This window comes from Cetorhinus maximus, chromosome 8 (genome assembly GCF_964194155.1).
Source record: "Cetorhinus maximus chromosome 8, sCetMax3.hap1.1, whole genome shotgun sequence".
NCBI classification, from domain to species: Eukaryota; Metazoa; Chordata; class Chondrichthyes; order Lamniformes; family Cetorhinidae; genus Cetorhinus; species Cetorhinus maximus.
In genome coordinates this window covers 64237537-64255927 of record NC_135886.1, presented here as the reverse complement: position 1 = coordinate 64255927, position 18391 = coordinate 64237537, and the positions used below count along the sequence as shown (strand labels likewise).

General features: G+C 43.0%; 1 protein-coding gene across 4 annotated transcripts in view; it reads left to right on the top strand.

The window, feature by feature from the left end:
* The first annotated feature begins 519 nt into the window (after positions 1–519).
* The window catches only part of trmt2b (tRNA methyltransferase 2B), a 35544-nt gene continuing 17672 nt past the window's right edge, over positions 520–18391 (top strand). Inside the window, exons 1-6 of one of the 4 annotated variants that reach the window (XM_078546947.1) lie at positions 520–544; positions 2951–3176; positions 6549–6603; positions 8750–8857; positions 10541–10640; positions 18146–18216. In XM_078546947.1, coding sequence (XP_078403073.1) covers positions 2959–3176; positions 6549–6603; positions 8750–8857; positions 10541–10640; positions 18146–18216 — 552 coding nt within the window. In that variant the 5' untranslated portion in view covers positions 520–544; positions 2951–2958. Of the gene's footprint in view, positions 545–1291; positions 2569–2950; positions 3177–6548; positions 6604–8749; positions 8858–10540; positions 10641–18145; positions 18217–18391 lie in introns of those variants that run through there. The other 3 variants (XM_078546948.1, XM_078546949.1, XM_078546946.1) reach the window with 3 other exon arrangements.

Below are 18391 nucleotides of genomic sequence, written 5' to 3'. Positions count from 1 at the left end.
TTGTGATCAGTCTTAAAATTAATCCCAGGAAAGAGAAAAAATGAATAATATCAAATGTTGGGAGATAGTGAGGTAATAAATAAGGTAAATGGAGAATAAATGATGAGGCTTAGCCTTTAGTTTATGGGTGATTTTAGCGCAATTGAATTTTAGAGTTATGGCTGGGGTGAGAGAGGTGTTAATGAGTTTCCGGCGGCTGTGGGTTGGTTTAGGAAGGCGCTGAGTTCCTGAGCAGTGACCCATCACAATACTGTTTCTGAAAATAAACATTTCCGAAATTTCCTGGCGTTATTCAACATTTTAACCAGTTGCAGTTTCTTTCTCGCCGGAGGAAAAATTCATCCTGTAGAAAACAATCACGTGGCGGATATTCGTGCCAATGTAGGAGGCTGCGACCCAGACATCCTTGCGGGCAAGAAAGTCCTTTATCGGCAGAGCGAGAGCGCTAAATCCCAGAATGCAGCGGGGTGCGCCTGCGCGGAAGGGAGGGATACTTCTCTTAGGATTGTGGGTAGTGGAGGCGGAGGTCGAGAGGCCGGAGAGGGTGAGGGGGAAATGGGGGAGGGCAAGCTGAGGTGGTCAGTGGGGCTCAGCGTGGTGAATATGGGCTGTATCTCCAGTCTTGGGTAATGGGATCGGCCACAGTCAGAGATGAGGGGGGTTATGACTTTTTTACTCTTTCATGGGATGTGGGGGTCGCTGGTTAGTCCAGCAGATATTGCCCATCCCTAATTGCCCCTTGAGGAAGTGGTGGTGAGCTGCCTTCTTGAACTGCTGGAATCCATGTGGTGTAGGTACACCCACAGGGAGGGAGTTCCAGGATTTTGACCCAGCGACAGTGAAGGAACGGCAACATATTTCCAAGTCAGGACGGTGAATGACTTGGAGGGTAACTTCCAGATGATGGTGTACCCATATGCCTGCTGCCCTTATCCTTTTAAGTGGTAGAGGTCACCAGTTTGGACTTGAGATCAGAGTGAAAGTGTCTGGAAAGCTGTGAATGTTTGAGGCTGATGCTTTCGTTACCTCCGGTCTGTCAATCCTGATGCAATCCTGACCGAACTACCCATCTTCGCAGTTAACGTTTTGAGTCAGAGCTCTGAGGAAGACTCATGTGGACTCGCAATGTTAACTCTGTTTATCTTTCCAATGACTGCCGGATCTGCTGAGTTTTTCCAGCATTTTCTGTTTTTATTTCCGATTTCCAGCATCTACAATTTGCTTTTATTCCTGCCTTTCATCCTACGTTCAAATTTCTCACCAAATTCCATTCATTCATCATCCCTGGGCTTGCTGGCCTACATTGGTTCCTGTTAAGCAATACCTTGATTTTAAAATTCTCACCTTAGTTTTCAAATCCTTCTCTGACCTCAGTCCTTTCTATGTCTGCAACTTCCTCCACTCCCCATAACTGTCCAAGATATCTGCACTCCACCACTTCTGAGCGTCGCTGATTTCCCTCAATTCACCAGTGACAACTGTGCCTTCAGCTGTCCAGGCCAATGCAGTTAAGATACTCCCAAGTTCTTCGGATACCAGCAATGAAAACCCTGATAAGTACATTAAGTTCTTTTATAAAATGGGAAATTATATCAAATGTTCAGGAATTCCATTCCTAAACCTCTCCACTTCTTCCTCCTTTCAACATCTTCCCCTTTGACCAAGCTTGTTCTTTCCTATTTTTTAATGTTTCCTTCTTTGCCTCAATGTCAGTTTTTGGCTGATTAATTTCCCATGAGGCATCTTGAACATTGTTAAATGTTGCTATATCAATGCAAGTTGTTGTTAAGGTAAGCCAGCTGTATTAATGGTGGGAGCCGTTGCTTGCAGATATTAGTCCATGCATCATTCCACTAACTTATTCATTGTTGATGTTACTATCGAATGAAAATCCAACAACTTACCATTGTCTAGCACAGCTTATTCCTTGCACACTGACACCTGATATGGCAGGTTTATGTTTACCGGTTGATAATATGAGCAGGTAACAGTGCCCAGAAGCACTGCTGTTAAATGTAGAAAGGCTGATCCTTTCCACATATACATGGAATGCTGACGGTTGCCTCTCCCTTCTGCTCTTTATAATGTTTGAAAAGTAGCTAGAAATGGAAAGGCATTTCTGGAACCAGCAAGCGAATTGAAAAGAAATCATGTATGAATCAACCTGTGCAATACTTTTCCCAAACAGTAGCTGTGCCTGCAGCCTCCTTGAGATAACTATGCACAGGGACACCCATTTTAGAAAAGAAACACACCTTCCACCTGAAGAGTCATCAAAAATATTAGAGAAAAAAGTGTTTTGCTTATAGAGCTAAACGATTCAGGTGATAGTGTGGGCTCAGAGTAAAGGACACAAACATGTTTGAAAACTAGGAGCGAGAATAAGATAATTCAGGAAATGCTGATTGGATGATGTCAAGCTTGTGTTCAGGAAGTTTGTTGATTATGGGGAAAAGAACCATTGCCATTGTTGTGCATTATAATTATAAGGACTGTTAGCTTCTTACTGTGTGATGCTGAAATATGGAGAACAGTAGCAACTATAGTTTTGGAAGGACTTTCCATGACGTATTTTCTCCTTTCTCTGGCTGCTGATTCCTAGCTGGCCATATTGATGCATAAACCTTTAATATTGCCTGTTTTTATTTAATCTTCTGGTGGGTGTGATGGCCCAGTCACATCCATCTTATGTGTAATTTGCTGAGCCAGCAATCCCCCTACCACTGAATCAACCAGTTCAACTCTGACTGCAAGTTAAGATTGGGGTTTCCCTCCTCTCTTTCTTGGCTGCTCTCTGAATATACTCACTTGGCCATTCAGAAGTTCAGGGATTGATTCTGATTAAATGGTTGAGTAACATCATAATCTGCGATGTTAGATCGAGAAAACTTTCTTCTAATATATGAAGCTAAAGCTTTCTTATGGACCTCCTCTCTCACTCTCTCTGTAGATGACACCATGTCAGCTGCTTCTTTAAGTCGTCTGTTGGGGATTGTGCCCCAGCGTATCAGTCACCAGCTCTTTTGTTTCCACACCTCCCAAAGATGCTGTAAAAATGTGACCTTTGGTCAAAGCCATGGCCCAACCACTGCAACAGAACAAGAAAATGTGAGGATAAAGCGAAAATCTGGCAAAACTGCAAAGTTTCCCAGGACTAACATAACTTTGGAAGAAAGGTGACACTCTTTATGTATTTTTCATTTTAAAACTTAATATTTTCTTCTCTTGGGTCTGTCCTCCCTTTCTCCATCACTCCTCATTGTTGGATCATTGTCCTCTGTCCTCTCCAATGTCCCTTTTTGTATGCTGACAGGAATGACCTCCGTCTTTATGGGAATGCAGAAAGCTCCTCCTTAAGATGACTCACCCGGGATTGGAAATTCACTTTTGGAAAGTCATCACCATCTGTTGGGGTAGTTGTCTGAGTTTGTTCTGCTGATAGGGAGCCACACCAATCAGGTGTGTTTATTGAGAAATTGGGGAACTGTGCTTAATGGGGTGAACAATGACTGCTGTAAGAACAATGAAACACATTGCTTAATTTAGTCCCATGAGAAGGCACTAATTATTCTAACTGCATAAAAGGTACAAAGCCATAGTCTAACCTTCATTATCTGCAGTAGAACCCATACCGCGTTCAACTGTAAATCCTATTCACTCCACTTGTGTAGAATTCTGATGGACCAAACCTCCTCTTAATCATTTCAATTGGTCAAATTCCCAGTGGATCAAGCTTCTTTCCATTTACTTATTAGTCAGAATTCCAATGGACTGGATTTCACATCTACTTATTCTCCCCATGGTATCAAAATTCTCCTCTAAGTGTAACATCGCCCATTAACTCCTGTTATTTACCATAAGACGTAGGAACATAAGTAGGCCATTCAGCTTCCTATTCGTCCTCACACTTTCCCAAATAATATTCCATCTGCCAAGTTTTTGCCCACTCACTTTACCTGTCTACATCCCTTTGTTGACCCCTTGTGTCATCCTCACCACTTGCCTTCCCACCTATATTTGTGTTGTTTGCAAACTTGGCGATAGTACATTCACTTCCCTCATCTAGGTCATTAATATATATTGTAAATAATTGAGGCCCCAGCACTGATCCCTGTGGCACTCCATTAGTTACAGGTTGCCATCCCAAAAATACCCCCCTTATCCCAACTCTCTGCTTTCTATTAGTTAGCCAATCCTCTATCCATGCTATAATACTATCCCAAAACCATGGGCTCTTATCTTATTAAGTATCCTTATATGTGGTACCTTATTGAACGCCTTTTGGAAATCCAAATATATTATATCTACTGGTTCCCCTTTATCTATCCTGCTTGTTACCCCTGCAAAGAATTCTAATAAATTTGTTAGGCATGATTTCCCCTTCATGAAGCCATGTTGACTCTGCTTGATTAGATTATGCATTTCTAAATGCTCTGCTATTACATCCTTTATAATAGACTCCAACATTTTCCCAACGGCACACGTTAAGCTAACTGGCCTATAGTTACCTGTTTTTGTCATTCATTTGTAATCCTCAGCCGTAAATACATTTCACAGCTAAGTATCACTGAGGTCCTAAATAGATTGCTTTCAGAAAACAACGTTTTGGGATACAGTCTGGGATTTGAGACCTGTGGTAAGTGTAGCAGCCATGCGGTGGGGATGATGAGAACATGACCAAGTATCTGGAGAGAAGCACTGGAAGACGGGGATAAGATCAATAGACCAAAGACCCAATATATGTCTAGCGAAGAGGATCAGAGTGAAGGTGTAAAGATTATGGGTGAAGACTTGGAGAAAGTGAGTATAACACCTGGGGCCAATGGCGGCAGAAGATGGAAGTATGGAAATTAAGCAACGGATTAACTCTGGATGGAGTATTTGGAAGAAATGCAGTGGAGTATGAAGTGATACTGAAACTGAAAGGAAGAACCTAAAGATATTTGTGAGACCAGCCTTGTTATATAGTTGAGAAACATAGGCAACATTAAGAAGAAAGGAACAATGACTGGATACCAATGAGATGCAGATCCTGAGATGGATGTGTGGAGTGACTAGAAAGGATAAAATCAGGAACCTGCACATCAGGGGTCAGTGAAAGTTGTAGGAGCATCAAACAAAATAGCGGAGAAGAGATTGAAATGGTATGGTCATCTATTGTGGAGCGAGAGAAGGGGAGGAAATGTGGTAAGGTGAGTGATGAAGATGGGACTTTCAGGAAGAAGACGACGATGACCTACGACCAGAAAGAAAGATGAGGTGGCGAGTGACTTAAACACAGCAGGATTGGAGAGGAATGAGTGACTGGCAGCAGGAGATGGATCAGGGTGTTCGATCAGAATTGTGGTGACCCCAGGTAAAATGGGAGAAGCTGAAAGAAGTGTAGCAGGCCTGGGAGGAAAGGGAATTGGACCTATTCACAGAATCACAGAATTTTAACGGCACAGAAGGAGGCCATTTGGCCCATTGTGCCTGCACCGGCTCTCCAGATGAGCATTATGACCTAGTGCCATTGCCCTGCCTTTTCCCCATACCCCTGCTCATTGTTTCTATTCAAATAATCATCTAATGCCCTCTTGAATGTCTCGATTGAACCCGCCTCCACCACACTTCCAGGCAGTGCATTCCAGACTCGAACCATTCATTGTGTGAAAAAGACTTTCTCACATCGCATTTGCTTTTTTTGCAAATTACTTTAAATATGTGCCCTCTTGTTCTTGATCCTTTTACGAGTGGGAACAGCTTCTCCCTGTCTACCCTGTCCAACCCCCTCATGATTTTGAACATTTCTATCAAACCTCCTGTTAGCCGCCTTCTCTTCAAGGAGAGCAGTCCCAATCTCTCCAATCTATCCTCATAGCTGAAGTTTCTCATCCCTGGAACCATTCTTGTAAACCTCTTCTGCACTTTCTCCAATATGTTCACATCCTATTGTTCCCAAAGCTCTCCACCAGAGGGTGTTTCCTCATGTCTATGTCTGTTGTTGAATAATTAATAGAGATTGATGAGTAACCATCTCCATTATCATTGAATTATGCAGCTACCAAGATGGTAGAAGGCAAACTAGATGGACTTCTGGTCTATTTACGTCTGGCAATTCTTATTTAGCAGATTCACAGAAAGATGTAATGGTATCTGTGAATGTGGTTTTATTGAGCAATAAATTACATTACTGCCATAAGGCAGCAGAGAGTGGTGCACAACACTGGTACAGGATTGTGTGAATGAGGCAGTTACTAAGTTTAATCTTCATTTAACTATAGTTTCCTCTAGACACATTTGTGTTTTTCATTTGGGTGCTGCTGGGATTCTAATGATAACTAGTTTCCCAGTGTGACAGGTTCTTGTGCTGTCTTACATGCAGATTGTTTCATCATTTTTGTCCAGAAGACACTTGGAGGCGATGGTAACTAAACTCGCCCAATATTATTCTCCAGTCACTTCAATGGAGCGTACAGCCAGCTTTACAGCAGATTCCGTCAGGTTCCTGATGACAGCTTAGGTTAAAATTCACCCCATCTTTGTCATTATTTTTCTTTCTGTCTCAGGCTGGCTGATGCTGTGACCCCACTCTGGAGAATGAGCTATGAGGAGCAGCTGCAGGTTTGTGAAGGGACTGAAACGTCCACATAATCATATTCATAAGAACGGTAAGGACGCCAAAGTTGAAACACCAGGCTGAAAATTGCCCAGATCCTACTCCAGAGAGACAGTGGGTTGGAGAATTTGAGCTACAGTAAACCCTGCCTCTGACACTCACTGTTTGCAAGAATATCTTCATGGGATTGACGAATTTACACATCTTTCGTTTCATGGTACATTGCAGGGAAGGGTCAGAGATCACAGTCCATTTGCTCTGGACTCTAAAATGTAATATTGTTGAATTATTTCAAAACATACTGATAATGTGCATGGCGACTGCAGAATCTCATTACCATCTGGCTGGGACCTTCCCTGATATTAGAATCATAGAATGGTTATAACACAGAAGGACACCATTTGGCCTTTTGTATCTGTGCTGGCTCTGTAAGAGCAACTTAGCCAGCCTCACTCCCTTGCTTTTTCCCCATAGCTCTATAATATTTTCTCTTCCGATAAGGATCTCATTCTGTTTTGAAAACCATGATTGAATTGGCCTCCACCACACTCTTAGGTCAGTGCATTCCAGATACTAACTACCTGCTGTGTTTAAAAAAAAAAAAGTTTTTCCACATGTCAACTTTGGTTCTTTTGCCATTCACCTTAAATCTATGTCCTATCATTCTCGCCATTCTGCCAGTGGGAATAGTTTCTCCCTACCTATTCTGTCCAGACCCCTCATGATTTTGAGCACCTCTATCAAATCTCCTCTCAACCTTCTGTAAGGAGAACAGCTTCAGATTTGCCAGTCTGTCCATGTAACTGAAATACCTCATACTGGAACTATTCTTATAAATCTTTTCTGCACCCTCTCTAATGCCTTCACGTCCTTCATAAAATGTGGTGCCCAAAATTGGACACAATACTCTAGTTGAGGCCGAACTAGTGTTTTATAAAAGTTCACCATTGCTTCCCTGCTTTTGTATTCTGTGCCTCTTTATAAAGCCCAGGATTCTGTGCGCCTTATTAACCCCTTTCTCAATCTGTGCTGCCACCTTCAATGATCTGTGGACATGTACCCCCAAGTCCTTCTGCCCCTGCACCCTTTGTAGAATTGTACTTTTTTTTTTTGCTTATCCTCTTTCTTCCTACTGAAGGATACCACTTCACACTTCTCTGTGTGAAATTTCATCTGCTCGTACCCGCCCATTCCACCAACCTGTGTCCTCTTGAAATCTATCATTACCCTCCTCACAGTTCCAAGATTTGTGCCATCCTCAAATTTTGAAATTGTGTCCTGAATACCCAAGTCTATCTAGGTCATTAATGTTGTGCAAGAAAAAGGAGTTTTGATACCAATCCTTGGGGAACCTTACTGTATTTCTTCCTCCAGTCCGATAAACAACCAATAGTGAAATTAGTGTCTGCAATGGTGAAGATGTTTTGCTGATCTTCAGTGGTGGGCCAGCTTTAACTTGCTGTAATCCTCCTTACATCTATAGAAAAAAACTGAACAGGCTGTGGGATGACTTGATAGAAATCTTTAAAATTATGAAAGGGTTTGATAGGGCAGACATAGAGGAGATGTTTCCATTTGCAGATGAGACCAAGACTAACAGCTATCAATATAATACAGCCACCAATAAAACCTGTGGGGAATTCAGGAGAAACTTCTTTATCCAGAGAGTGTTTAGAATATAAGAACTTGCTACCACATAGTGGTTAAGGTGAGTAGCATAGATGTATTCAAGAGAAAACTACATCGGTACATGAGGGGCCCGTTCCTGTGTCAGTTTCTGTAAGAATGGTGCATCCTAAGTGCCATTGGCAGGATTTTGTTTAGCCCTTGCTGCTACCATTGCCTCTGGTCGAAAGTTACTCCTCCAGGCAGCTTTGATCACCTGACAGCAAGATCATCCAGCACACTAACTGGCTGTCTGATAGAGGACCTCACAGTTTGATAATGCACTGAAATTGATCCTCTGTTTGCCACGCTTGGGCTAGCTACTGGCTTTGATTCTATAGTATTCATTGCAAGTAAAAAAAAAACCCTCGACTCAACACCTAGTCATGTGATTTGGCAATTTGGCTGCTATGTTTCATTGAACTTTGGAATGTCCTGAGGGAACGAAAGCTACTATATCAACATGGGTGTTCTCCTTCCTTCTAGGTTAAATATGAAGCTCAGAAGAGGACCCTTCAGCTTCTCACTGCCAGTATCACCAATTGCTCTGGGACCGATGGCCTCTGTTGCCCACTTCATTCAACTCTCCCCTCGGTCAGTATCCAACACCATAGACTGAACCACTCACCTTACAGGGCTGGAGAGGAGGGAGGGGATGGCATTGGTAACCATGGAGTTCCATTGGATTGGTCCATGATTGTGCTTAGCAAAGTACTGCAGTGGTTTGCCTTTGTCTTCTGCAGTTTGGCTGACCAGGAAACTTTCTCACTCTTACTGCCTGCTATCAGGCATATTGGAAGGATTTACAGGTTGATAATCAACCTGTTTGGTCATGTTATGAAGGCATCTTCCATGGCCATCAAATCCTGAATTGGGATTTGAATCCAGAGCCCAGAGGTGAGGACACTACCATTGCATCACAAGACCTCCCAGTTTTCCTTTACAAAAAACATAATTTACTTAGTGTATTTTAAATGGTTTTATCTTTTTTCTACCTTTTGTCCACTGCTCCTGGAGCACACAAACTGTTCCCCAGTGGAGTCATTGCTTTTCTATAGAGGGAGCAAAAGTAGTTCTGTGTGACTTGTTCATTCTCATTGTGGCTTGTGGAGGCGCAGTTAGTCCCTTCTCAACCCCCTGTCCTGTGCCACAGATGGATAAGGGATCAATGGATTTAACTGTGGTCCCAAAGCATTTTACAGCCAATGAACAACTTTTTGAAGTGGTGTCACTGTAATGGAGGGATACTAGGCAGCCAGTTTGCACATAACAAGGTCCCATAAACAGCAGTTGGTTGAGAGAAAAATATTGGCTAGGGCCCCAGGAGAATTTTCCTAGCTCTTTTTTGAATAGTGGATTTGATCTTTTATGCTCACCTGAACAGGTTTAACATCTCATCCAAGATTTGGTGCTACAAGCGATGCTGCAATCTCAGTACTGCACTGAAGTGTCAGTCTAGATAATGTGCACAAGCCTGGGGTGGGACTTGAGAACACAGCTTTCTGATTTAGCAAGAGTGCTACAAATTCAGCTAAGCTGCAAATGGGAGAGATGTGAATAAAAGCAAAATACTGCAGATGTTGGAAATCTGAAATAAAAACAGAAAATGCTAGAAAAACTCAGCAGGTCTGGCAGCATCGGTAGAGAGAGAAAACAGAGTTAACGTTTCGAGTCTGACTCTTCCTCAGAGCTGAGTTAAACTCTGCTCTGGAGAGATGTGAACATAGGCATGCAGAGAATTTTAGCCTCATAGTTGCAGCAGAAACAGGCTGTTCCAGTGCTGGCCCAGACAATGGGACTCCAACCTCTCATCTCTTCAAGTAAAACAAGGGTATAAGCCCTCTTTCTAACTGTTCAGACAGAGTGACTTTCTAGCAGCAACCTATGGGAATAGCCACAAAGTTTGCCACATCTGTAATTTACAGATTAAAAACACAATTCTTTGTGCCAATCAGTTGTGTTGGTGGTGGGTTATTGCAGAAGCCATAAATACATATCAATGAACAGTAAGTTTAAAAGCATTATCAGGAAAGATATCTTTGGTCAAAAACTTGCATTTGGAATAATTTATGTGGTAAGGTTATTGAGCAGGGAACTTGGAGATAGGTATTGAAGGGATAATCTTCAATGAATATGGTAGCCCATTCCTGTGTTTTATACTCCTGTTTTCTGGTAGTTATGAACGCTTGGGCATTGCCATAGTGAACTTGGCCACTGCTGCAGGTATAAACCTGGGCACCTGAATTCTGTACACTGAGCCACTCCTCCTCTTTGCAGCCAGTTACTGTCGGATATCGCAACAAGTCAACTTTCTCCGTGAACAGAGGGCCTGATGGCAATCCCAAAACGGTTGGGCATTACATTGGAACAGGTAAAGGTGAGCGGTGACTGAGCTGTCCTTTTTGACTGTGATGTGCTCGAGGTTTTCTTACCTGTAGAATCTAGTGTATGACACTGATGGCTCTGTGTCTGAAACTACTGGCTGGTGCGGCACTGAGTCATGTACACCAGGGTGGCCAGGTTGATCCTTGGCCTGTGCATATCTGAACTAGGATAATAATGAGGGTGCGACAGGGGCCCATAGTAGCTGGAGCTCATCATGCCTGTGCCACGTAGAGTTATTCAATTAGTCTCACTTCCCTGCTCTCCCCATAGCCCTGTAAATATTTTTCCTTCAGCTATTTATCCAATTTTCTTTTGTAAGTCACTATTGAATCTGCTTACACCCTTTTAGGCAGATAATTCCAGATCACAATTCTATGTGTAATTTCCTTGCAGAGGTCACTCACACCCAAGTGGCAACAACTAAGTCAGCTTCCTGCTACAGTAACATCTTTTCAGGGAACCTCTTTCAATTGATTGACAGATAACTGCCATTGCCAGGCAGTTTCTGTTAACTAAGGCCGGGATTTTTTGGCCCCGTCGTGGGCGGGACACGCCGCGGGTGAGGCAGCGCCCCAGCCAGGAGTCCGTTGACTTGCAGCAGGACCAGAGGATCCCATCAGTGGGTGGGTGCGGAAAATCCTGTCCTAAGTTTTTTAACTGGCTTGCAGTTTGAAAGTTTTAAGCTGGAGCCTGACTGTTAAACTAAATTATAGCTTGAGAAAAACTTAACCAGAGACTCCCCTGGGCCTCGTCATCTCCACTTTGTACTCCTACCTGATTTGTATATGCAAACGCCAAGGTGTCACTGTTCCTCCAACTCCTTTATAACTCTGCCATTTGGTTTATATTGTCACCCATTATTCTTCCAACCAAAGTACATTGCTTCACTTGACTGCTAAATTTCATCTGCTATATGTCCGCTCATTTCACTAGTCTGTCTGTGTATTCGTGAGATCTGTTACTAACCCCTCATTGTTTACTACGTTTCCCAGTTTCAAATCATTTGCAAACTTTAAAATTATGCCCTCCATACCCAAGTCAAAAAAATAATTGGTCTCCAAACTGAGGGGCATTACTGTGTACTTCTCCAGTCTGGAAAACAACCGTTCATCAGTATGCTCTGCTTTACATCCCATCTTGTTCATCCTTCAAGGTGAAGATGACCATGTTCTTCATCTTCAGTATTTGATAGGTTTCCGGTAAGTACAATTGCTAAGGCCTACCTGCGCCTGGAAAATTCTGCTGCAAATAAGACAGGGTGCCCCAGGCGATTGTGTTTTGGACAAGCTGCTTGCTCAGGATTTTCTCTCCTTGCGTTTTCTCTCTGCATCTGATCTGCGCTTGCTTTTGAAGGAGCCCACACTTTTTTATTTGATTGTGTCAGGTTCAGCGATCCTGGACAAGCTTCTCCCAGGAGTCGAAGTTGATAGCAAAACCCCTAAGTGAAACCTTCAAAGTGTCCTTGTAATGTTTCCTTTGATCATCATGAAAGTGCACCCCAGACTCAACTTTCCATAGAAAGTTGGTAAGTGAGTGTCAGGCATTCTGGCTCCATGACCAGCCCAACTCAGTTGTGACTGTCTCAATATGATGTGGAAGTTTGGCATACCAACTTGGCATTGTCAATCCAATAATCAATCACATGTCTATGCATCCAATGTGCCTTTGCTAACAAGTCTATTTTGTGGTACTTTGTCAAATGCATTTTGATGGTCCATATACAAAACATCAACTACACTGCCCTCATCAACCCACTCTTTATTCATCACAGCTCAATTGAGTTAGGCAAATACAATTTGCCATTATCAATTCTGTGTTGACTTTTATTTGCTAATGCAAATTAATTTTGTCCTGGATTATTGTTTCTGAACATTTCCCTATCACTGATGTTAAACTGGATGGCCTATAATTGCTTGTTTTATCCTTCTCCTGATTTTTAAACAGTGCTTAGTATCTTCAATCCTGCAGTCCTCTGCCACCAGCAGAGAAGGGCTAGAAGATTGTGGCTAGAGAATCTGCAATTTCCACCCTCCCTTCCCTCAGGAACCTCGGCTGCATTACACCTGGAATTTTTATCCGATATGACTACGGCCTCCTCCTTTACTACGACATCGGTACTAGCATCCTTTTCTCCAGTGAAGATGGAACTAAGTACTCATTTAATACCTCAACCATGTCCTCTGCTTCCACAAGAAAATATTTGGATTTGTTTGGATAGAGCAGGAAAGCAGATCAGTGCAATTAGTTTAGCTAGATAGAGGGCTAAGTGGCAAAAGTAGATTTTGGGAATCTAAAGAGATTTGTAATTAATAAATTTTATAACGAATTTCGAGAGAGTAGAAAATTCTCTTTTTGAGAATGGATCATTGATGTCCTCCTGGCCAGTGTGTGTTACTGTGTTAATGGTTAATGTCCTGGCAGGAGGCTGTCAGATCCACAGCTCTCATTCCCAGTAGTTTCATGATGGAGGGAGGGATGGATTCTGTTGCAATTTCTTTCACATCTCTATTTTAAAAATATTGCTTTCTTTTGCTCTCCCTGTCCAACAAACTCCCATAGGCTGAGCGAGTGGGCAGAGACCCACCTATCCGGGCTTGGAAGAGTTTGAATAGCTTGTTCGCCAGTTTATTTTATTCACTTCTTCGTCTCTTGGCTGACCTTTGCTCTCCCCAAAACAAAAGCACAAATGGGAAACTATGAACTGGTGCCCACACCAAACCACTCCCATGTTGAACTGAAATAGTACTGTGATGCATCACATTTTCTCTGCTCTGTTTAGTACACCACTGATTCTCACTGCAATGTTTAAATGTCACTTGAGCACAGGATTGGGTTCATATGAACATACAGATTAGGAGCAGGAGTAGGCCACTTAGCCCTTCAAGCCTGCTCCACCATTCAATAAGATCATGGCTGATCTGATTCTAACTCCAACTCCACATTCCTGTCTACCCCCGATCACCTTTCAGCCCCTTGCTTATCAAGAATCTATCTATCTCTGCCATAAAATATTCAAAGACTCTGCCTCCACTGCATTTTGAGGAAGAGAGTTTCAAAGACTCACGATCGTCAGAGAGAAAAAAATTCTCCTTGTTTCTGTCTTAAATGGGCAACCCTTTATTTTTAAACAGTGACCCCCTAGTTCTAGATTCTCCCACAATAGGAAACATCCTTTCCATATCCACCCTGTCAAGACTCCTCAGGATCTTATGTGATGCTGTGATGCCCTCCACATTCAAATGGCCTGCTGACACTCATTCTTTGGCCTCTAGGAAGAGGTGCCTAAGCCCGTAGAATCTATCTAAGCTTGAAGCCTTAAGCAGAAAAAGACAGAGGAGATAAACGCAGTCAATCCATGGGACATGTCGGTTCACAAACATGGGGTTCAATTCCTTTTACCCCAATTTTGAAATGTTTGTCTTGAAGAAAACTAGAAATGGAACAAATCGTTGCTCACACTCACGTATTTTAATCCAATAAATGTTTTAGTTGCTGCGTTCCTTGCTAGAGTTATTACAGCTAAGAAGGAGCCCATTTGGCCCATCTCATCCATGCCATCTCTGTCGAGTAATCCAGTCAGCCCCATTACCTTGCTTTATCCCTGTAGAACCTTCAAGTTTAGTTCCCTCAAATGCTTATCCATTCCTTTCTGAAATCATTCATTGTCTTTGCTTCCACCGTCCTCATAATGCAGCAAGTTCTGGTCATTATCATTTGCTGCATTAAAAAGTTACTTACAAGCATATGATTTAGGAGCAGGAATAGGCCATTCGACCCCTTGAGCTTGCTCTGTCATCAAAATGACTGATCCGATTTTGGCGTCAATTCCACTTTCCTGCCTATCCTCCGATACTTTTTAACTTTCTTGTTAACCAAGAATCTATCTACCTCTGTGCTAAAAATATTCAGTGACTCTGCCTCTACAACTTTCTGGGCAAGAGAGTTCCACAGACTCTCAACCCTCTGAGAGAAAAAAATTCTCTTCATCTTAAATGTGACATACCCTTATTTTTAAACTAGTTCCCCTAGTTCTAGTCTCAATCATAAGGGGAAACATCCTTTCAGCATCCACTCTGTCAAATCCCCTCAGGATCTTATGTTTCAATAAGATCACCTCTCATTCTTCTAAACTCCAATGGGCACAGGCCCAACCTGCCCAACCTTTCCTCATAAGATAAACCCTTCATCCCAGGAATCAATCAAGTGAATCTTCTTTGTTCTTCCCAGCTCCCCTGGAAGTCTTGGCCAAAATCTTAAATCCATGTCCCCTAGTCTTTGTACCATCAGCTAATGGGAACTGCTTTTCTTTATCTAGCTTACCTAAATCTATCATACTGTTGTACATCTCTATCAAATCTCTCCTCAGTCTTCTTTGCTCTGAGGAAAACAACCCCAGCTTCTCTTTTTGGCTAAGTTCCTTCATTTTGGGAACCATTTTGATAAACCTTTTTTACCTTTCATGTGACGTGGGCATCACTGGCTAGGCCAGCATTTATTGCCTGTCCCTAATTCCCCTTGAGAAGATGGTGGTGAGTTGCCTTCTTGAACCACTGCAGTTCATGTGATATAGGTGCACCCACAGTGCTGCTGAGAGGAAATTTCAGGATTTTGACCCAGTGACAAGGAAGGAACGGCGATATATTTGCAAGTAAGATTGGTGTGTGGCTCGGAAGGGAACTTGCAGATGGTGTTTCCATGCCTTTTCCTTCTAGTTGCTAGAAGTTGCAGGTTTGGAAGGTGCTGTTGACGGAGCCTTGGTGAGTTGCTGCAGTGTATCTTGTAGATGGTACACTCTGCTGCCACTGTGTGTCGGTGGTGGCGGGAGTGGACATTGGAGATGGTGGATGGGATGCCAGTCAAGTGGGCTGCTTTGTCCTCGATGGGTTGAGCTTCTTGAATGTTGTTGGAGCTGCATTCATCCAGGCAAGTGGGAATTATTCCATCACACTCCTGACTTGTGTCTTGTAGATAGTGGACAGGTTTGGGGAGCCAGGGGGTGAGTTACTGTCTGCAGAATTCCCAGCCTCTGACCTGCTGTTGTAGCCACAATATTTATATGGCCAGTCCAGTTCAGTTTCTGGTCAGTGGTAACCCTGAATGTTGATAGTAACTGATTCAGTGATGGTAATGCCATTGAATGTCAAGGGGAGATGGTTAGATTCTCTCTTGTTGAAGATGATCATTGCCTGGCATTTGTGTGGCGTGAATGTTAATTGCCACTTATCAGTCCAAGCCTAAATGTTGTCCTTGATTGCTGCATATGGGCAAGGACTGCTTCAGTATCTGAGTCATGAATGGTGTTGAACATTGTGCAGTCATCAGCGAACATTCCTGCTTCTGACTTTATGATGGAGAGAACATCATTGATAAAGCAGCTGAAGATGGTTGGGCCTCAGACACTACTTTGAGGAACTCTGCATCCTCTCTAGGACCCTCACATCCTTCCTTAAGTGTGGCAACCAGAATAGGGCATAGTACACTAGTTGTGACCAAGGAAGAACTTTATAAAGGTTCAACCTAACTTTCCTACTTTTGTACTCAATATCTCTATTTATGAAGCCCAAGATCCCAAACTACTGTCTCAATGCGCGCTGCCACCTTCACAGATCTATGCACATGAGCCTGCAGATTCTTCTGTCTCTGCATACCCTTTAGAATTGTGACATTAAGGCCTGAATTTTCACACAATGGGAGAGGCTCTCTGCACGAAAATGCTGGCAGAGACCCGAGTTCAGATGTCGTGCCCCTGAACCCAGCCACTGCCATTTTCTTGGTTGCGGGGGGGTGGGGGTGTGGAATCAGGGTGATTCCTAAATTGCACATTCCTGCTTTATGGAAGTAACTGCCCAAAGAAATCAGCAGTTGCCTCCACCCATGTGTTTTTTGGTGAGGTAGATGTTTAAAATCAGTGTGTGCAGATTAGACCTGGTAAGAGCAGGTCTGAACCTTGTGGATTCATTTGGATGGCCAGGGTACCCTTTTGAAGAGGTAAGGTACCCTTATGGATATGGCTTTGGGAGAGGGAAGGCACCCTTTAGGACAGATCAGGTGCCCTTTTGGGATTGTTAAAAGTAGACATGATTGTGTATAAATAGTGCATAAACTCATTTGTCAAAGAACTGTCAAAGCTGTTAACAACTGTCAAACTTGTCAAAGAACCCTCAAAAATTATTGGAACTGTCAAAGCTGTCAGGGATTTAAATTTCTGGGTTTTAAATTTCTTTTAAAAAAAGTGTGGAATTTTAAACAAAGCATTGCTTGATATTTAATTCTGCCTGTTGACATAACTGTGAGGGCTATCATTATAGAATTTGTGCTGCATTGACTGAATTTACAATCTAACATTATCACAATGGGGTTCCTGTTAAGTGAGCAGTTTGATTGACAGCTCCAAGTGGTTATGGAATAGAAATATTTGTTTTCCTAAGAGATTAGTTGTAGGAATTTCAATGTATTTTTTTATCAATGAGAATGTTTTCTTTTAAATAATAGTGGCATCATTAACTTTATTCATTTACTTATTTATTAACACACAACTATATTCTATGTCAGCATGGCTAATGAGGTTTGCTCATGGCGGATACGAGGTGAGTTACCATGGGGAGGGGGCGAAGGGTGGTGGGTAGGGAGAATGGGTTGGCAATAGTCAACACTAAATTGGCACAGGGGCTATAAAGGGCCATGAGGATGAGTTGGGAGCATGGGTTGACATAGTGGGTATGAGGGTGGGTAGAGTAGCAGAGGGTAGCATGGGTACAAAGGTCCATAGGGGATGGCTAAAGGGGCATAGGGGGTATAAGGGGCCACAGGGGATGGGTAGAGGAGCATGAGGTAGGTGCAGGACATGAGTTGGTATAGATTGGCGTGGATGGGGCAGGGGGAGTTTGTGGGAGGTGAGGGGGTGTGAGGGCTGGAGGGTTTTATCTTTAATAAAGTACCAGTGCACAGAGGCAGGCCTGCCGTACAGCCTGGCTCTGGACCCTGGCAGTCTCTGCACTTGTTCTGGGCTGTGGCAGGTCCAACTTCTAATCCAGCCCGTCCCCCAGAATGAAAATTCCAAATTCCGGGCCTCTTTTTCCCAGGTCAGTTTACCAGAGCCGGGAAGTGCCCTGTCTCTGTGCTCCTAACCTGGGAGCAAAAATCCAGGCCTAAGTACATATTTTTTCATCCTATCTCTGTAACTTATTGCAGCCCTACAACCCTCCAAGTTCTGGCCTCTTGCACTTGCTTTGTCCCACTATTGACGGCCATGCTTTCAGCTGCCCGGGCCATAAGATCGCAAATTCCCTCCCTAACACTCGCAACCTCTTTCTCATCTTTTAAGAGGTCCCTTAAAATCTATGTCTTTGACCAAGCCTTCGGCCATCTGTCTTAACATCTTATGTAGTCCGGTGTCAAATTGTGTCTGCTAATCGTTTGTGTGAAGCATCTTGGGGTGTTTTGCTATGTTAAAGACGGCCTTTAATTGCAAGTTGTTACTATCTCTATTCCTTGCAGGGAGAAATATTGTTTGTACCCATTCAGATCACCTGGTAAACATGCCTGAGAAACACAAGCAAGTAGCCAGAGTAAGTCAAGTTCCTATGGGCAACGTTGGGTTACTTTTGATTGGAAAATGTGGAAAATTAGTGAGATGAGTTTCTATACTTAGAGCTGGCCATTTGTTATTGGCCAGCGGGAGTTAGTGGTGTAGTGATAATGTGATTGGACTAGTAAGCTGGAGGCTTGGGCTAATGCTCTGGG